We start from the raw sequence: 21,577 nt of genomic DNA on the forward strand, positions 1-21,577 counted from the left end.
CTAGCTTTTCAAAACAATATTTTCTAAATCTACCAATTTTGCAACTTGTGGATTATTTCTAATCAAGTCCGATTGTTTCTTCCATGTTTTTGGAAGAAATTAAAAACCTGAGCAAATTGGCTCCATTTCTTTTAAAAACATTGAAAGATGGCAATGAATAAAAAGTAAAAGATAATTACCTGAAAATTAAGCAAACAAGGAAATGACCTGGAAAAAAAGTGCATACTAATTTTAAAAATGTTGAAAATGCTGGAAACATCCTAAAATGCAAAGAGTCTTAAAATCCTAAAAACGTCCTTAAATCCAAGAAATGTCCTAAAATCCAAGAAAGGTACCAAATTCTGAGAAACATCATAAAATTCTAGAAATGTCAAATGCCAAATCCTGGAAACATCCAAATCTTAAACATGTTCTAAAATCCTAAAACTAACCTAAAATCCTAGAAATGTTCAAAAATCCTGGAAACATCCTAAAATTCTAGAGATGTCTCAAAATCCCCAAAAACTTGCTAATATCCTGGAAACGTCCTAAAATCTTAAAACATGTATGCTGCAACTGGCCCCTGGCCTCCTTCTTTTTTGCAGAAGGGGCCCCTAAGCAAAGTATCCCTACTTTAATGGTATAATGTAGTTTTGTAGAGTGCAACCCAACATATTTGCACTTGTAAAATCAGCCGCAAACGAGTGACCTGTGATTAAACTATCTTATATATATATATATATAATGACTGTTTATGTAAAGTATTTTGGGCCACGTAGCTGAGATACATTTCTTGGTGCGTTTACCTGTAAATGGCAACCTACTAGGATCTGAAGGAGGATACTCAGATTTCCATTTTTTTCGCGGAACGTGGAGGCAGCATTCATGTGGTATAATTTATGCTAATTAGGCATCCCTCTCCTCTGATTGGCTGAGCGCACCGAGGTTTCCCTGTCTTGCATTGGGTACTGTCGTCTTGGCCACGTCCCCAAGCCACGTCGCGTTCTGCTCGCCATTTTCCCATCTTCTGAAGCCAGAATCAGCCTATTCTAGTGTCACCGTGTCAGTCAGCCCTGTCAGCTCACAAAATCATTCTTACCGGAGACAAATTGAGCTCTTAATTGAGTCACAGATCGTTTCACCTCTGCTGGAGCTGCCACAAACATGAACATTTTCAGGCTAACCGGCGATCTCTCCCACCTAGCAGCCATCATCATCCTGCTGCTAAAAATATGGAAAACCAGGTCCTGTGCCGGTGAGTTGTCCCATACCTTTACTTACAGTTTGCACGAGCCTATGTCTTGCATCAAATGTGCCCTTTTGTGTGAATGGACAGTTTTTTTAGACAAGAAAATGTCTCCATTGTGAAACTTCCTCTGTAGTTGGAGCTCATTAGCTAGTTCTCGGCTAACATTAGCTAGCTTGCTAGTAGTAGTGACGTTAGCTAGTAAATTGTGACACTGCCGCTGTCAGAAACATGTCCAGGTGCGACGTGAAACTTGATAAAAGCTAACGTCAGGAAGAAGCCCGGCTAGCAGCCGCTGCTAGCCAACTCTGACAGTGCAACGGGCCCCGCAGTAACGTCAGGGACCAGGGGACCACAGGGCCACAGCATTTGTTAGTTTGGCATGTTGGGCCTTTTCAATAGTCGGGGGAGACTGTGCTTGCTTCACGTTTCACGCCGGCCCCCAGTGATTCCCATACGATCTGTCAGTGAGTGTGACCTCTCTGACGTGGCAGCAGCGAGTACTCGCGAGCTGGAGATGGAAAGTCAGTGACTGAATACATGCTGAAGCCCAGCAGGGTTGCAAAGGAGTATTGCTGCATGCTGTGTTATCATGACCAAAGTTTGCTGTGTTTTCCTGCTCTTCTAACGGTCAAAGGTTAGGACTACATCATGCAAGACAGCCAGTCACCTGAGTTGTGTCATTATTGCTGTTTGCTTGAGATTAAACCTCTACATGCAGGTTAATCCTGCAGAAGATCTGCTGCTCCAAACAGCTAAATATCAGACTGTCCCAGAGTTCAGCAGCCCCGGTAGTATATATCAAGGGTCGATAGATTATCGGCCTGGTTGATTATTGGGTCGATATTTGGCATTTTGCTGATTTATCTGTACCTGTGTTTTATTTTCATTAGGGATTGACTGATATTGTTTTTTCAGAACTGATACTGATTATTAGGACTGAAGTGTCAACATGGGAGGAACTCCTACTTTGTAAAACCACAGGGAGCTATTTTTTTTCTTTTAAAAAAAGTTGCTGGGAACTAAGTCATGCTGTACGTTTCAGTTTTGATGAAAGACTTGCTAAAGGCATTTAAACAAAGTGTTGTGTTAGACGTTGTTATATTCCAAATCCTACATTTTGACAAAGATTTTCCTTTTTATCATGAATGCATGTAGGGCAAATACCAGTTATCAGTCTCATTAACTACCAATAATCTGTATTGATATCAGGTTGGGCCCTGACAAAAAATATCGGGCGACCCCTAGTATATGTGTGCCATAACTGATAGCACTAGACTATTAATAATGTGGTGATCACTGATGGAGCGTCAATCTGAGTGTGACAGTGGGTGTGACTGAGGGAAACATGTTGTCACTTGCCAACACACAAGATAAACAGAGAGGCTTTCTGCAAGTGTGTGTGAGGATGGAGACTGTGGAGACATTCTCAAACATACACTAACAACCGCCTAATACGGGGCTACAGTGTAACTTTGTAATATCACATGCTCCTAAAGTAACTGAGATTGCATGCCAGTATAACTGAATAAAAAACAAACTATTAGCTTGCAATTTAAAATGTCCATTTTTGCTATTATTCACATTTTATCACATGTAGTCTTGGCACTGGTATTTCATATACATTGGGACTCATGCAAGAAACGGTATACAAACACAGGGAAATATTGTATGTTTTATGTTCACTTCTATTATTATATAACTGCATTACAAATTGAGATTTTTAAGCACAAATCATGTGAAAATACACCTGTGCTGCTGAAAAAATAAGTTGAATAATTAGAAAATTGGTCGGCAACTACTCTTATAATCATGTCAGTCATTTTTCATACAAAAAAAGCATGGTCCCAGCCTCCTTTAATTATTTTGATTACTTAAATTTATTTAAATCTTTTTGCGTGTGTACTTTTAATACTCCGATAAATCCTTGAAATTGCGTTTATTTATCGGTAGGCCAATGTCAATTTCACTACTGCAGAAGTTCTTTTCACAGCCTTTTTTGGTGTCGTCTCTTCAGTTTTGGCAGCGGGCCAGAGTCTTTGCACATGACACAAAAACTGCCTTTATATAGTGTTTAGTGGGAATTACTTACACTAACAGGTGACTTATGCTCAGGTGGGATTCATCATTGATTGCACCTTAGTAAGAACAGATTTGTGTGGTTGAGGTCATTTGGTGCATTTGGAGTAGACTTGTCTTAAATTTTCTCATACCATAAAGTTAAGAGGAATTTTAAAAAAGATATGCTGCATGAGCCCCATTGTGTTTAGAGATAAAGTGAACATGCATATGTTTTTCTGAAGTACTAGAGAGCCGAGGGTCAGTGTGTGAGGTTTGTGGTTTGTGGTTTTTAATGCCATGAAGTTAGATATGAACCTATGTCTGGGATGTAGAACTGTCTGAATGCCCTCTGCTGTCTCCTCACAGGCATCTCTGGAAAGAGTCAGGTCCTGTTCGCCTTGGTGTTCACCACTCGCTACCTGGATCTGCTCACCTCTTTCATCTCTCTCTACAACACCACCATGAAGGTGAAACACTCGCACTTAAACACACAGTGCATGGACTAAACTATCACACCGAGCCGACACGCCTGTGTTTGCTAAAGGATGACGCTACAAGATATAATGGACTTGTGTGACGTTGCTGCTTGTTTCATGACACATCAGCACACACCGGGATATGTGAATATTTATAAATCTTGCTTTTTTATGTTTGTGTCTTTCAGATCATCTACATTGGGTGTGCGTACGCCACAGTGTACCTGATCTACATGAAGTTTAAGGCGACTTACGACGGAAACCACGACACGTTCAGAGTGGAGTTCCTGGTCGTGCCTGTCGGTGGCCTGGCCTTCCTGGTTAACCACGACTTCTCCCCCCTGGAGGTCAGAAAACCTGCACACACACTCTGCTACGCCTTTCATACAGCTGCTTCTGTTTCTGAATGTGCATTTAACAAGACAGCTGGTCAGTCTCTGGTTGTTACTGTGAGCAGAGACTTCAGTCATAACACAGATCTATATGACAGCATTACCTAATAAATTAAGTTTCACTTTTACTTCCTTAAGTTTGTATATGCATGTCACTCTGTCTTGCTCGCCCATATGTGTGTGTGTGCTTTTTCTTTCTTTCTTCTCTCCATAATTTGAATATATCGCCTTTACCCTTAGGGCCCACTTTAATATTTACACACACTGTTATCTCTCTGCACACAAAATGTGTGGGTTTTTTTTTTCAAAATCAAGCTTTAAAAAGTGATTATACATTAATATTATTTTGTACTTTCATTGAGAATTTTTTAAACCAACATCAGTCCAAGTCATAAATATCAAATATTCATTCATCTTTAAAATTTTAACCATTTAAATGCCAGGTTTTTGTCATGATGCCATCATATTTTTTAATGGGAAAAAAAACACACACACAAAATTAATTATTTTGAATATACTACATGCAAAGTAGTTTCAAATAAAATTACAGCCTGGGATATGTCTTCATGATTTGGAGCAACATTGATTGTGAAAGTGCACCAAGTGCACTCAGCAATTGCACCAAAACAATCTACATTGATAAACAGCGCTTGATAAAAAGATTATTACATGCCAGGCTAATGCAACTCATAGGCTACACTCGCTATCTCTTAAGGTTCTTTGTGCTGAGCATTGCAGGTCCTAAGTTTAATAGATGGCACCCACAGATCAAGATCATTGGTGCACCTACTGTAGGCCTCAAGCTCTACACCAGTGATACTCAATTTACGGCCTGCGGGCCAAATCTGGCCCCGGATAGGGTGCTGGGTGGCCACCTAACCATTTTCTAATTCACAATAAAAATATTCACACTGGGAATTGTGTTTATAGTGGAAAATCCCCCACATGGGGGCGAGACATCCTAAAATCCAAGAAATCGAGAAACATCCTAAAAGCCAAGAAATGTCCTAAAATATGACAAAAGTCCTAAAATCCTAGAAACATCCTTAAATTCCAGAAATGTCCTAAATGCCTTTAAAAATCCTAAAATCCTAGAAATGTCCTTAAATTCTAGAAACATCCTAAAATTCTAGAAATATCTTTACATCATAGAAATGTCCTAAAATCCTACAAATATCCTAAAGTCCAAGAAACATGCATGAGGCTGCTGTGACTGGCCCCTGGGTTCCTGGCATTTTGCAAAAGTGGCCCCCAAGCAAAAAAAAGTTGAGTCTCTCTGCTCTACACAATGAAAGTGCCAGCAGGATTCCTGCTCACAGCCACGTTGTTGAGTTGGAGATGATAAAACACTTTATACAAAGATATTTGAATTAGGTCAATAGGTATCAGTTTGTTTCCCTCTCAGACAGCTACCTGTGCTTATTCTTCCACCAACACTCTGTCTCTGTCTGTGTTTGTCCCAGATTCTCTGGACGTTCTCCATCTACTTGGAGTCGGTGGCAATCCTGCCGCAGCTCTTCATGATCAGCAAGACCGGTGAAGCCGAGACCATCACCACCCACTACCTGTTCTTCCTGGGACTCTACAGAGCCCTCTACCTCATCAACTGGATATGGAGGTTCTACTTTGAGGGATTCTTCGACATGATCGCCATCGTGGCCGGTGTGGTGCAGACCATCCTCTACTGCGACTTCTTCTATTTGTATGTAACAAAAGGTGAGCACCGCCACATTTTATGTTTTGTTTCATGAAAGTCTTTTGCTTTTTACATATTGGGATAAATATCAGTCTGAAAATCCATCAGTCTGTGTTCTTGCTTTTTTGAACGCCGTCAAAATCTACGATAAACATAAAGTCGTCCTGTCTTGTTTCAGTACTCAAAGGAAAGAAGCTGAGTCTGCCAGCTTAAGTCAAAGAGGAGCATTTTGGCAGACTCATAGAGGGGCATCGGAGGGGAGGAGGAGTGGTAGCGGACACCTCTGACAGCCCCCCTTCGCCCCCACACCTCCACCACCGCTTCCTCCTCTTCCCCTCCCGCCAGTGTAAGATGCCTGAGACAGAGAGCGAACGGGAGCCGCTGGCTGCGCCTCCTTCTGATCCCGACCCCAGTGGAGTCAGAACACCTGCAGAGGCTGGTCCATGGCCTTTCGGATTTCTGTTTGATGCATCTTGCCTTAACTTTTTTTTATTACTCTGTATAAAGGAAGAAAAAAAACCAACAAAAAAAAAAAACGTGAGAAAAGTTTTCTACAGCAAAAATGCGTTCTCTGAAGATTCGACACAATAAGAGCTGAAGATGTAAAAATCGCCTCTGATTTGGCACTGTATGATATCCAAGTGGACTCCTTGTGGTGGGATGTTATTGACTCAAGCGTTTGTAATAGTATTTGCAATCGAAAATAAATGTGCTTTGTTTTTTTTCCTGAATCAATTTTGGGGAGGAATTTGTTGAATCCTCAGAACTTTGGTGGTCAAATTCTTTATGTTTTGCTCTTCTTTTTTTCTTTTTTTTTTTGACCACTATGCATTCCCATGTGTAAAGAGACCTGATTTAGTTTCCTTTGCCCTTGGTAGAATATAAATCGAATGAAGATGCCATAATTAACATTCGTTTTTTTTAAAGGAATTTTTTTTTCAAATGCCTTCAGAATTGACTGGTATGAGTTGCTTTTGTGTGAAAGTAGAAGGGTTGAAACGGGACGCCAACAATCTCACATCACTGTAAATGGCTTTCTGCATTTGAATACCCTTCTCATTATCCCTGAGGACAGTATATCACCTGTAAGTATGCATCACTGACCAGCCCATCATTTCAGATGGCTCCTTTAAATGTTTGAGATGAGTGAATTCACTGATAATGTGCAGGATGTGAGTGATAACAACAGAAGTCTTTCATTTTTTTTCTTCAGGTGCAGATGTTATTTATGTTTTTAACCTTCTTCCTGGTCTCCATTAAACAGAGTTGCTAGTTGTGCGTAATTTTAACAATAAAATTAAATCTCTGTCGGAGATGAGCACAATCCTACAAACACTGTCACACTGAATCTTCAGTAGTTCTTGAGACATATCGGCCTGCAATTTAGTTTTTTATGCATCATTCCGACTTTCATTTTAAGTTCTTCCCAGAGCTTTTGCATGATGTTGCCACCACGAATAAAGACTTTATGGGAAACATTTGTCTCAATGCTTATGATGTGAAAAGAGCCATGCAACACTGCCACAATCTAAACGAGTCTTTAAGAAATATCAAACTTGATGTAGAACCAGAGATACTTTTTATTTCACACATTTTTCTCTCTTATTAAAACTTTCAGCATCTGTATATGACAACCGTCCGTCCATTTGTATGTGTTTGCTTGAGCAAAAATGTTTATTAAAAAAGTTATTTAAAAAAGTACTACATTAAAAATCTTGAGTAAAAACACAAAAGTATTAGCTATAGTAAGTATATTTTTCAGTTCCATTCCATATTCTCAGGTTTTATTGTATATATTCGGGCTTCCAACTCCATAAACTCAAATGTAACCTTATATATTGATACAATAATAATTAATGATGTTGATAATAAAATAATAATAATAATCAATAATAATAATAATTAATAGAATAATATACCCCAACCCTATTAGGACATGATTTCTTATTCTGAATTACTCTTGAAGATTTAGTCTCCTGGGTAGTGGGGACAACAGAAGAGGACATGGCAGTAGAACTTGAATCCAGCGCAGAGGAAGATACAGTTGTGGTAGAATCGTGTTTAAAACCAGTGGCATGTGTATCTGCTGAGGACTGGATGGCAGATGTCTGAATTAACTGTGCAGAGGGAACAGCAAGTGTGACTGCATCCTGTTGGGGAGGAGGATCAGTCAGTTCTGGAGAGGGGGAGGCTGTGGTTGCAGGACGAAGGAGAGAGCTGTTGCTTTGCTGTGGCAGCTGAGCCGACTGTTGTGTGGCACCTTGACAAGCATCCAGGTGTACCCCCATGTCTTTTCTTCTGATTATGGTTTTGTCACAAACAGGGCAATGATAGTGTCCCCCATCCCTGCAGTTTAAATTGCACCTGCAGATTTTCTTATCTAAGTACAAGTCAAGAACAAAAGCTTAAATTAGCCAGTGACTAACAAAGACCTAAGAACACACACAAACACACATCAATTTCTCACACACATTATACAGACAGAAATTACCTTTAAACGTTATTGCATTTTTCAAATGGACCTCCAGATGAAGCTTGACTCTGGATGGTTGGGTTGGTTTGAATTTAGGGCAAAGAGGACAGTGATAGAGTCTGCAGCAGGTCGTGCAGCGCTCAACTGCATGTTTTGCACCTGAAATAATGATGGAATGATGCATCTACAAAAGACAGAAAAACAGTTCCAAACATTAGCGTCATGGTACTTAAACTTGAATTCTAGTAATATACAGCCAGCAAAGTCTTTGCCAGAGTTGTAAAAGTTTTAATTTCATTTGTATTCTTTTTTCAGTTTAGTTTAGTTTCAGTTAGTTTCCAGAATGGGTTTGCCCATTTAGTTATTATTGTATGTATTGTTTAGTTTAATTTCTGTTAGTTTCAGTATTAGTTTTTTAATTTTTATTTATTATTTTTGTAATTATAATATGGGGGTGTTTGTCAGGGGCAAGGTTGAACAAGTTCAGAATAGATATTACAAAACAAACACACTTTGTGATAACTGTCTAAATAAACATATGCACGAATGCCTTCTCATACCTTTTCTTTTAACAAATTTGACCAAAATGACGAAGACTAAAACAAAATACATTTTCTTTGTATTGTTATTTTTATTTTGGTCAGTTTGTCTTAGTACACAATTTCCTTTCAGTTAGTTACATTTTTCCAAAGTCTCGTTTTAATTTTAATTCAGTTAACAAAAATGTTTTTTCCACACATCTTTTTGGTTATAACCTTGGTCTTTGCACACTATTTCAGTACAAAAACAGCTTCTTTTTCTTCTTCTTCAACACATTTTATGTTAATCTACTTTACACCGAAAAACTTTAAATCTTTATCTTCTTTTGGACAACAAATAACAAACCTGAGCATCATAGTCAAGACAAATGCAGACCGATGCCCTTGCTTAACTCTTTTTAAAACATTTAACAAAGCCAAACACACGCGTACATATCAACAATTAGCTTACATTAGCCACTGAAATTAGCCGATCAAACCATAAAACTTTTGGGAGCTAACGCTAGCCACCGTTGGTGTAACTATCTTTAAACAGAACAAATATAACAATATAAATGGCAGACCCATGCAATCAAACAGTTTTCGCTGTTCTGGATGATGCAAATTTAGCACCTACCCTTGTCACATGTAGCGTAGTCAAAGTAAACGCGAAAACAACATCCTTTGGACGGCGTAAAAAACTCTGTCACTTCCTGTGCTGACAGTGGAGGCGTTGGTTTTTTTTTTTTACCTCCAGCATTGCAAACACTGATATAAAAAAAATCTGCTATCAGTTAACAAAGTTACTTAAACAAAGAGTTTGTGATAAGAAGCTGAAGCTGGAGGAATTAGGCTGGGCTGTATGACAGGTTACAGCTATGTGACTATAGCTGGGAACTTTCGTCCTAGCAACGCGGAACAAAAATAGTGTCGGACCAAACATAGACGAGAAGTTAAATGAGCATTCGTAGCGGAAAAAAATCATTTCTTAAATAAATTGGCGCCAGAATATATTGTCGCCGACGGCAGTGGATACACGAAATGGACGATAATATTTCAAAAGGTAGCGTAAATTGTGAGTAACTAACTATTCATTAACATATAGCTTCTACTGCTGGAAACACCGAAGTTTAGCTTAGAGCTAGCCAAGTTAGCTAACTGTTAAAACAGTCTAACATATTGAGGGAAAATCCGTTGTATGTCGTAAAAAGCATTCTCACTTTTAAGCCAATGTCATCTTTACATCTTATTTTACTGTTGACCCAAAATGTTACATGGAGAGGAAAACATACTGTCTGATATTTCTGAAGTCTCACACCGCTCATACTTTCCATATTGACCGATAATTTAAATCAGCGTTTCGTGTGCAAAACTAAACAGATAACGTGGGTTTTTTTCAGCTTGTGGTTGTTGTATATAAGGTTATGTGGAAGCCCCATACCATAGAATTCAAAATTGTTCCTGTAAATAAAAGAAATTGCCTCAACGTTTTTACATTTTGAAACTTTTGCTGTAATAGCGAAAGCTGAAAATATCAAGGAATACAACCCAAAACATCTACCCTAATGTGAAGTATTTTTCTTATTTTGCACAGTGAATGAATATTACATACACTGAAAAGCATTGTATTTCATGTCTCCATCTGCCGGTGGGCCGTTACAATAAGAGTATGCAGAATATGATGTTAGTTCCACTACAGAAGAGATTTGATTATCACTACAATTGGGTGTGGATAAAAGTGTATCGATATCAGTATCAGTTATCAGCTAAATAAGTTGTTATATATCAACATCGGAAATCGGCAGAAAAATCCAATATTATGCAACCCTACAAAAAATAGAAAAGTGAAACAGCTGGAGCCTCTTGTCATTTTCCTGCAGTGGTAGACTTGTTGGGCTGTTCGGATACAGCTTCCCTTTTTCATACTTTCAACCACACTTTGAAAAAGTCAGTGTTGTAATATTTGTGTGTAATCCAAAAACCTGTAGATATCCAAGTCTTTTAAAATATTTAAAGTGGGTTTGTTTCTTCTTCCTCTGAAATGTGAGCTTTTCTTTTGGGCGTGCATCTCTACTGGACAGCCTCAATAACGGTTAGCGAGTTGGTTGGAGTACAGCGTATCTATAACAATGCCCCCAGTTTATAGGTGTGTTTGGAACGCGCTGTATATGTCCCAAATAATGCTTATAAAACCTGAATAATATCAGCATATTCCACATGTCTTAATTGGAAAATGCTAGATTTGGAAAAAGGCCTGATTCAGAATATGTAAATAGAATATGATGTTTACACGACCCTCATCAAATTCAGGATATTGTCAAATATGGGATACCAATGAGATATTGCATTGATATGTGTGCATGTAGCTATTGTAAGAAGTTGAGGTCAGTTTAAACAAAAACTTAAATATTTAATAAACTCAACCCTTTGAAACCTAAGCAAATGAAATTCTTTCAAACACACTGAAAAAAGGCAGTGAGCAACAAAAGAAGAAATGACACAAGAATGAACGAGAAAACAGTAAAAAGTACAAGAAAATTACGCGATAATTAGTAAAATAAATAAATAAATAAGAAAAAAGCAATAGTAATAAAACAAAGAGACAAACAATATGGAGTAAAGTGCTTAAAAATATAATAATTCTGACCTAATTTTAAATATGTAATTATGATTTTCCCCAAGTTTTTTTCTTTTTTAAGTAGATACATTTCCCTAGCTTTTTAGAAAATTATTTAAATGTTTTTTTTCCAAATCTACTAATATCTTGCAATTTGTTGAACATCATTTCTTATCCAAGTGCTCATTGCCTTTTCTCATGATTTTGAAAGAAATTCAGCCAATTTGTTCAGGTTGCAGAGGTTTAGATACTGAAAGGTGACTGAATGCACCTGATCTGACACCCAGTGCCTAAAACCGAACATGTTTAACCCTTTGAGATGTGTTGAAATTGGCTTGATTTCTTTCAAAAACAATGAAAGAAGGGGCGTCGGGTGGCCCAATTTACTCAGGGTTCAAAGATTTAAATACCTGTGACATGCATCTGAAAGCAGCACAAGGAAATTGATGTTGTTCAAGGTTTCAAAGGGTTAAGTAGAGATTTAATATCAGAGAGGTTAAAAATTCAGAGCACTTAATTGTCTGTCACATAGTGATAGAAAATTATCTTCGGTTAGGAGCTCAAACAACATGCAAAAACATTCACACCCATTAGACTCATAAAGTCACACAGAAATGAAGTCATAGTGAATGAAGAGAATCATTGTTAACCCTTTGCTGTTTACATTCAGGCTCTCCTCTTCCGCTCTCCGCTCTGCGACTCCTGGTCCCACCAGTTCGACTGGTCTCAGCAGCGATGTGGCAGACCGTACAGCGGAAAGTTGTGGCTGATTATGGGATACTTGAGGAGTTTGTATCCATGGTTACAGACATTGTTCCAGAGCTACTCACCACTCACCAGAGGGCCCAACTCATGCTGGGCCTGAGAGCGCGGGTGAGGACGGGCAGGACCCAGTTATTAACCTCTAATAATCACTGTATACCAACTGGTTTTACCATAACACACTTTTTTTGCACTTCTGCTGAGGTGTTTAAGAACATTTATTAAATCTGTACATAGTGGCTGTATCACTGAGGTTATTTTGGTGTGGAATTCTCCAACCCCAGGAAAATACTTTAAAAAAAAAATGTAGAAATGCTTCTAAAGCTTGACTAAAGTTATTAAGTGCAGCTAACCATTCTAAATTAAAAGTTTTGAGGAAGTGTTGTTTTTTGTCACTGTGGTTTTTGAGACACTGTTGCTTTGTGGTTTCAGCTAATTTTGGAGTTATGTCAGTTTGAAGCGTCTGTTGACTTGCAGCTTGTTCAGCCACACTTGGACAGAGTGCAAATGCTCGTTGACGCATGGGTAATGCAGGTTAGTTTATTGACTGATGAATGTATTTGATGTTTTTTAATTGCTGGATTTTTCTGTGTACATATTGTTGTATTGTTTTTTTTATACTGCAGACACTTAAGTCTAAGGCAGATTTTCTACTTGGACTATAAAGTCTATCTAAAGTGTAAGATATATTATATGTATATAAAGATAACATTAAGGTGTCTTTAAAAATAATCATACACTTGACCATGTAAAGTGCCCATGTCATTTTCATGCTTTTCTCATGATCTGCAGGCTGGTGCTGCTAATATGGAAGTGCGCCACTCAGAATTTGTGGATCTAGTTAAAAAGTTGCTGAAACATCCGGACGAAAGGGAACACTTCTTTCAGGTCAGTGTTACTGTTGCATCCCAAATTTATTCTGTTTATACACATAAAGATGTAGCACTAACAGGCTATCCACATATACTGTTTAAATGGAACCAGCAGAATTGTAGGAATGACTTTTGCTTTGAGTACACATTAAAGCCTTTGCACTCTGAGTCCGCTTTTTTTTCGGATGCGTTTTTTTTAACCCTTTTGTAGCTGCATCAGTCCAAAGAAGTGATGGCGAATGTTTCATACTGATGTTTTCTGAAGATTTATTTGCTCTCCTCTTTGCTTCCTCATCGTCAAACAAAAAATAAAAGGCGTAAAAGCTTGAAAGACATACATTTTCCTCTCAATCTCAATCTAATGTCCATCAATAAGCTGTCCAATTAGCATCACAAACTGTCCTCAAATGAAATGACCAAATACACACCACCAACTCCACGTAAGGCACATTTTTTACTTTCTTTAAGTACCATTGTGACACATTTTTATCAGATTTTTTTTAACCCCTTTTAACACTTTATTTTATTTTATTTTAACACCAATTTTTACTTTTTGACTTCATGAACTTAAATGATAATGAATTCGTAATTGAAACATATACAATAACATATCAATTAAACTCTCTCTGAGAAGGATACACAGACGGATCAACATCACTTTTCTTGTGCTGCATTCAGATGCCTCTCCCAAGTATTTAAACCTATGAAACCAGATCATGTTGGTTTGATTTCTTTTGAAAGCATTGCAAACTACTGCAACAAACTACTGCAAATTTCAGGAATTGCAGGAAATCAGCAATTTACTAAATTATTTTTTTTAAATCGAAGGGAAAATGTCCAGAAAACTATATTTCCAGTTATCATAGTTATACACATAAAATTAAAATTAAGATTAATTCACAGAATCGTTAGCATTTTAAGTTTTTTTCCATTTATTTATTTATCTATTTTTTTTCTCTTAAAAAAGTGCATTTTTTAAGCAATTTTAGTTTTCTTGTACCTTTTATACTTACTAATTTCTTCTTAAATTACTTTTACTATCATTTCTTTCTTCCTATGTTTTTCTTTTTTTTGTTAAAGAAATGAAGCCAAAATGCCCAGGTTTCAAAGGGTTAAAGCTGTCATCTGAAAAAAAGATACACACAAAACCCTTGCAGACTGATTATGATGTGTTTTATTGTTCTATTCACTTCAAAAATCACAATATAAGATACATTTGCTTCCTTGCCTCTCTCCCCCTGCCTGAAAAATTAATGACAGATGAAAGCTTCGAACCTATGAACCCTGATCAAGTTGGTTTGATTTCTTTTGAAAGCTGGGGAGAAATGTCCAGAAAACTGTATTTCAGGTTATCATAGTATGTATTTAAAATTTTTGTTGCATTTTAAAAGTTTTTTTTTTTTTAACTTTCCCTTCTTTTTTTGTTTTCTTTTTCTTTTTGCTAAGCCCACAGGTCATAACACATCATGAGGTCATATTTATTTTTAGACATGCAACAATTTCGGACAAAAAAAAAAAACAGTTAGTGTGCAAAGACCTTTACTGTCCATGCATAACCTTGAATGCATGGACAATAATGTACACCAAATGTATATCTCTAATGTATAGTGAATGAATGTATACTATTGAAGTCAGACCAGCTCCCTGGCATCTCGCTTCTTTGAGATCTTTTATTTCTGATTCTTGGCAGTCACTTAAATTTTTCTCAAATTGAAATATGCGTCATGTCTTACAGAAAGTTTTCCCTGAAGAGTTCGGTTCCACATATGATGGCGCACTTCACACCTTAATGTGGATGTTTCTGTCCAGACTTGACCAGTTTCTTCCTCTTCAAACATTCCAACAAGTACGTAAGTAATAGATTAGAAAATGTACAAGATCTTTTTGATATCAATGCAAAGTAGCTTTGAACTTAAGTGTTTTTATAGAGGTACGTTTCTTTGACCTTCTTCTGCCCTTTCCATTTCATTTTTTTTATAGGTTGCCTCCATGTTTGGTGAGGCGTCCTCACTTCTGGAGGAATGTATGGACTCTGTGTGTCAGTGTGAGGAGCTCAAAACCCTGCTGCAGTATCAAAAAGACCTCAGCCAACTGGAACACAATGGTAAGCATGTATAGGTCCTGACTCCTTTCAATAACTCGTGGCTTTATGGTAGTGTTGTAGTACTCGAGATAGGTCTTGATCTGGAGGCAGACCCACTTTAAGAGGGTCTCGGTCTCAGACATAGCAGACTCTAAATTTTTAGGGCTGTCAAAGTTAAGGCTTTTGAGAATCCAACAATAGTTTCTGTTTCTACTGTTTCTGGCCATGATAAATAGTGTTGGGCCCTCAGTCATCAAAAAGACACACACACACAAAAAAGGCTCAAAAAATTTTAAAGAAAGAAAAACTACCAAAAGATTTTAAAGAAAAAAAGACAAAAAACACTGAGGGAAAAAATGACAAAACATTTCAAAGAAAACAGTTCCCAATAAAAAAAAGAGGAAAAAAACACCAAAAAACTAAAAGAAAAAAAATTGCCAAAAATTTGAAAAAAAAAAAACAGTCCCAGTGCTTAAAGAATTATTTGACATGCCTGACCTTTATTGCACCCCCCTTTCCCCTTTCATAAAGGACAAACAGTCCCTGACAATGATAAAAAGCCTTGGATACAGAAATCCGGGCTAAGCCCCCTATTTCTTTAAATCCTGGAAACACCCCTGAGGGTTACTGTTTTTCTTTTGTGCTCATGCCTATTTAAATAAAGAGAAAGCATCGTAAAACATCATAGAAAATAGTTCAGTCCAGGTCAAGAGAAAAAATCTAGAACTCTTTCAGATATTCTAACAATCACCAGCTCTGGATTGGTTAAAATAAATCCTTCAATCACCCATTTACATGTTGGATATGAATGTGTTACATAGAGTAGATGTCAATGTTTCATCTTTTTCACCTTTTTATTGCAATGCCTTCTCTCTTTTCAGATGGTTCCTTGGATGGTGCCTGCATCATTTCAGCTCTTAAACTCCCTTCTATAGAAAGAACATCTCATACAACACAGGTAAAAATAAACACAACCAGAGACTATCAGACAAGTGAGATACAGGAAGATGAAACTAAACAGACTTCTGGTGAAAATGAGGCGCTTTTGGGAGACGTTACAAGACAGGAAGAAAATGTTATCCGTCTTCAGAGTCAAGCGGAGGATGCTACTCTAAAACAGTGCAGTGTTCGGCTAAAAAGACTGGACACGCTGCTGCCTTTGCAGTCTCGACCTGTGAGACAAAACAGAGGCCTGAAGTTGAAAAAGATTCTTTTGGAAGAGAAAAGAGGACTTTGCAAAGAGGCTGACAAATCAGCTTCTAGGCAAACAAAACCGTCAAAGAGGGTACTTTTACACGTCTCTGAAAAAGATTCAGGCGGCTTCAGCAAAGAGGACTCCTCTTATTTGGCTCCCATTGATCAGTGCAGTGAAGACGACTCATGGTCTTACTACTCAGAGGACTCTTGCCGCAGGACTCCAAATAGTAGTCCCAGCGTGGCGGATTCATGGTCCAACTACTCAGGTGATGGGTCTTCCTTTGTGACTCCTGTCAATAGTTCTGCTGAAGCAGATTCGCTGTCTAGCTGCTCAAATGAGGACCCTACCTTCATGGGTCCTAAAAATGCATCAGCTCCCAAAAGAAGGCAAGGCATCTCTGACAAGAAAGCCAGCACTCCAAAAAAGAAGCGAAAAGCGCAGTGTTGTATCTGCAAGCAGCATGTCGATACGACCCTTAGAACTCACATGAAAACCCACTTTCCCACTGGTGACTACGCCTGCCCTCGATGCGACAGCAGGTTTAAACTCTTCTCATCTTTGAAGCTGCACTTGAACAGAACCTGCTATGAGTACGGCCGGCAACAGGTAAATCCACTCAAGACGGACGAAGCTGAGAATCCTTACAAATGTGACGGATGTGAAGAGGCATTCAGGTACAGAGTTTCCCTTGAAAGGCACAAACTGACTCACAATAAACTCTACTGCAGTGTGTGTAGGAAGGTGTTACGGGATGCAGCAACGTTGGCAAGGCACAAGGCCTCCCATACCCTGTTTCAGTGCAACCGCTGTGACATGACCTTCACTGTTTTTAAGCCCTTGCTCAGGCATTGCCAAAACATCCATAAAATCAGCAGACCATTTAAATGCAACTATTGTCCGAAAGTCGTATCCAAGCTTCGCATTTTAATAGCGCACGAGTGGAAACATACGGGTCATCTACCTTTCCAGTGCGCGCAGTGCGGCTTGAGATTCAAAACCGATGGAGATCTCAGTTCCCACGAAAGAGTCCACACAAGAGACAAACCCTACCTGTGCGCAGAGTGCGGCAAGACTTTCTCCCAGAAGTCCAACCTGCTGCGCCACTTGAATTTCATCCACAGCGAGTCTAGAAATGAGAAGAAGTACACTTGCACCGAGTGTGAGAAATCCTTCAAAGAGAAAGGAGCCCTGAAGAAACACCAAAGGACCAAACACTTGAATGAATTGTTCCGGCATCCGTGCCCATACTGTGGAAAGATGGTCTCCGCGTCAACCATGGCGAGACATAAATTGATCCACACAGGAGAGAAACCTTTCAAATGCTCTGTGCCTGATTGTGACAAGTACTTCAGGTCGACTTCTGAAGTGAAGAAGCATGTCCTCATGCACCATTCTACAGAGAGGCCATATAAATGTGACGTCTGTGGGAAGGGCTTTGTGAAAATGTGTTATCTCAACGCACACGCTAAAATTCACTCAGGAGAGAAGCCATTTGTTTGCCACATCTGCGGCAAAGCTTTCCTCAAGCACTACGGCATGCAAAGACACAAAAAACTCATTCATACATTTGAAACGCATTAACGCTGCATGGTAGGAGCTAGGCATGGGACGTCAGTATTTGTTCAACATAGACAACAATTGCCACCCATGTGAACATTCCTTTTCCAATTATTTTTACTATTTAAAATCAGTCAAATCTTAATACATTGTAGATTTGCATACATTATATGGCTTTGCTTAGTGCCTTCTTGTCCCGCTGCTTTCTATCTGCTTATCATTTGACACTTCTAGATTATTGCTGAGGGAGTGCCAGCTCTGTGGCAGGGTTTGTGACAGTTCATCCACACACACACGAAGATAGGGCTAACTTTTAGCATCTCACAGCTAATGTTACCAAATGATTTCTAAATTGATGCGCTTGGTGCCTTTATTGCTTCATATTCTCCTCCCATCCCTTGCTTCATGGATCTCTGAACGCATGCATTATATTATATTAATGCCTGTATTGTGTAGAAAGAAATCAGAAACACATCACAGATTATAAATTATTTATTTATATGGTATAAGTGCCACAGAATAATTTGAGTGTTGAAAAAACTTTCAAATCCTAACTATTTGTTTAGTTTCAAATTTGAAAATGAGAGGATTGTTATTATTACAACTAAATGAATAGACAACAATTTGTCAGTTTTCTAAGAGTGAAGTTATTTAATATTTGGGAACACTACCATGTTTAAAAGTGAATTTATTGAATATTTTTTTCAATGAAATTCTCCCATATTACAGAAAAGCATGTTTCCAAACATGGACTGTGGTGCCATACTATAACCTAAAGGAGACCATTGATGTGTGAAGTGGTTTTAGGGACACCACACTGTATAAAAATGGTCACCAGTGACCAAAATTGCTTTGAAAAGACTTTTTCTTCCAACTAAGTTGTGGTATAACATGAGATTGTTGATGTAAACGTCATAAAAATTTAAGTTATTGAATATTTTTGTAATATCTTTTTTTATGTTGCACTTTGTAGACTCTCTATAAGCCCTCATCTAACAGCAGGCTGAACATAGAGAGCTACGTTTTCTGTCCAGCTCTGCCTTTTTTGATGAAATGTAGCTTGTTGTCTGATTGGAAAATAGGCGTTTGTGTTTTATTGTTTAATTTATGAGTGATTGTTCTGAAACGCTTAAATCTGAGTTAAATCTTTCCAGCTTTCCCCGAATTGCTTTAGGCTAACAGCTGCTGTACCGTCTTACCTGCACTGTGCACTGGCACTGAAACTGTTAGTGGTACAGAGCTAGAGGTTATAAGCTAATATGGCTGAGAAATACACCATAGATCACTGCTACTTGCAGTGAAACACAATGGCATACACACAGTGAGAGCCATGAAGCCCCCTGAGATTCCTTGCTTTAATAGATAGATATTATACAATGACTAAGTACCTCATACAACACAAATTCAAAGAAATCCAAATTACCAATTTAAAGTCTGCAGTGAAAATTTTAATCCCTGTGCAAAAGCTAAGTGAAAGTAAGTCAAAATAAACTAAACGTTATTTGGGTGGGGTCCCTGGGAGCCCCTTGAACTCTGTTTGGAGCCCCTGCTTGAAACTATCATTCAGACTGACATTTCAGCGCAGTATCTAAGATCGTTTCAACTAATCACACACATACATTCAGTGACGTGGACAAATAAGAGCCGAGAATTGCAGAAAATAATGTATATATGTTTTATTCTGTAACCCATATGACACTCTTTCGGTACAAATGTTGCATTACTTTGTGGCACATTTTAGTCTGTTGTGCAGCACTGATTCGAAGTGAGACCATGTAACTTTTCAAAGACTTGATAACATCGTTCTCTTCCAAATAAAAAGTTCAAAAGCGATACATTGCACCGTGTGTAACTGACACCGTCAGTTTGGCAGCTTTATGGCTTTTTTTACTTGTGCTACAGTTACACCATGTTTTTGCATTAAAGCTGCACTTATCAGTATTTTACATTAACAATGGGACAGTTAACAACATGTAATGTGAAAGGGGTCACTTGTAAAGACAAACTCATGGGGAATTATCACCCAACTTTGTGGTTGGCCTCAGCTCTATGGGTCCTAAAAGTTTAATTTAGGATCATTGTTTTGATTGCTGCAGCTATGAGATGTTTTCACTGAAAAATGTCAGACCGATTAAGTTAGCAAATAGCTAATGATGCTCAGGAGTTGGTGGTACCCACAGCGGGCCCCCAGGCACAGCGCCAGGCTGTGACAACGATTTTACACAGTGGCCACATGTGGAATTACAACTTCAGGGTCCTTCATGTGATTCCATCGGCCAAGACTTTTTCCCATTGATTTAAATTGCGAAAGACACGTCTGTAAATCTTTGGATATATTTTCTGAAATCATTTCACTATTGCGTTTTGATCCATTCGGTCCAGTAACATTTCGAGAAGAGCAGCATGATAAAATCATTTTTACATACATTTAAGTTAGCGAAGGACTAAACCAGAAGTCTCTAGTCCGCTTGCTCTACAGACCCCACGATGTGTAAGATCTGGGTAATTTCATGCTATGGAAATCAATCTTTTTGGCTTCACGCACCCCTAAGCAACTTTCACAGGAATGAATAAACTGCCAACACTATATCCAGTTCTCTTTATACCTTCATGGACCACAGACTGTGTAGAAAGATGCATGACGTGACAGAGACCACATGACCAGAAACACGACTCCAATGATAACTCTAATGTTCCTGTATGTGTAAATGTGCACAACTATTTGCCATAATGCTTTTACTGCGTGGTCATTTGTGAATGTTGCATTTTTAAAAGTCAATAAATGCAGCTTTAACCCTTTGAAACGTTAGCAAATTGTGTGGATTTCTTTCAAAAACATGGGAGGAACGCAATGAGCAACAAAAGAAGAAATAACACAAAAATTAGAAAGGGTGGGGGTCTGGCGGGAAAAGTCGATGGAAATGACCTAGGAAAGGTTATTAAATATATTAATTCTGTGACATAATTTTAAATTTTTAATTCTGATAAATTGCCATAGTGTTTTTAAAAATAGATTTTCCCCTAGCTTCTTTTTTTCAATGAATTAGTAAAGAACAAAAAATAACTTGAAAATGTATTTATAATAAAGGAAAAACAGGAAAAAAACTCAACTAATTACCTGAAAAAAAGTTTTTTTTAAATAATATAGTATTTTTTAACATCATTTATATACATAATTTTATATATATATATATATTTTGCTGCAGCTTTTTCCCATATTCATTTTTCCCTGGCTTTTTAAAAATAATTTTCTAAATCTAATTTCTCACAACTAGTGGAAAATTTCTCACCAAGCTGCTCATTTTTCCATGTTTTGAAAAGAAATCACACCAATTTGCTAAGAGTTCAAAGTTTAAAAACACTTGTTAAAGGTGTCTGAAAGCAGCATAAGAAAAGGGATGTTTCAAAGGGTTATACATTATTCGGTAACTTGCATCTGGTTGCTTTAAGAAGGCTTGCGAATTACTTTTGTCATCACTAATAGCAGGTAAAAAAAAAAAGCATTAAAATACAAAAAGCCCAATACAGAATGGTTCAATCAATCATGTGCGCACACTGATCCTTTGCATTAGAGGTTAAATTAATGAAAGTGCAAATTCATCCATGATTATTCCCATTGCTATTACAGAACGATGAAACACTAACAG

General features: G+C 37.9%; 2 protein-coding genes and 1 long non-coding RNA gene across 4 annotated transcripts; 2 read left to right on the forward strand and 1 right to left on the reverse strand.

Moving 5' to 3' along the window:
- Positions 1–979: 979 nt before the first annotated feature.
- On the forward strand, positions 980–7,326 carry kdelr2b (KDEL endoplasmic reticulum protein retention receptor 2b). The gene is made up of 5 exons (XM_042508425.1): positions 980–1,234; positions 3,653–3,753; positions 3,951–4,109; positions 5,618–5,870; positions 6,029–7,326. Exons 1-5 carry the CDS (start codon positions 1,144–1,146, stop codon positions 6,061–6,063), a joined length of 639 nt encoding a protein of 212 aa, XP_042364359.1. The 5' UTR covers positions 980–1,143; the 3' UTR covers positions 6,064–7,326.
- Positions 7,327–7,415: 89 nt separating this feature from the next.
- LOC121959203 lies at positions 7,416–9,554 on the reverse strand. Its single transcript, XR_006106882.1, has 3 exons — positions 9,479–9,554; positions 8,342–8,507; positions 7,416–8,230 (listed from the first exon to the last, which is right to left on the reverse strand). It is a non-coding gene; the product is annotated as an uncharacterized LOC121959203 (long non-coding RNA).
- Positions 9,555–9,855: 301 nt separating this feature from the next.
- On the forward strand, positions 9,856–18,472 carry LOC121959199 (zinc finger protein 16-like). 2 transcript variants are annotated; one of them, XM_042508421.1, is made up of 7 exons: positions 9,856–9,904; positions 12,129–12,331; positions 12,653–12,754; positions 13,013–13,108; positions 14,828–14,938; positions 15,073–15,196; positions 16,057–18,472. In XM_042508421.1, exons 1-7 carry the CDS (start codon positions 9,883–9,885, stop codon positions 17,952–17,954), a joined length of 2,556 nt encoding a protein of 851 aa, XP_042364355.1. In that variant the 5' UTR covers positions 9,856–9,882; the 3' UTR covers positions 17,955–18,472. The 2 variants fall into 2 exon arrangements, with proteins under 2 accessions (XP_042364355.1, XP_042364354.1); XM_042508420.1 differs by having other exon boundaries at positions 9,860–9,916.
- Positions 18,473–21,577: the final 3,105 nt, after the last annotated feature.

Source organism: Plectropomus leopardus, chromosome 19 (genome assembly GCF_008729295.1).
Source record: "Plectropomus leopardus isolate mb chromosome 19, YSFRI_Pleo_2.0, whole genome shotgun sequence".
NCBI classification, from domain to species: Eukaryota; Metazoa; Chordata; class Actinopteri; order Perciformes; family Serranidae; genus Plectropomus; species Plectropomus leopardus.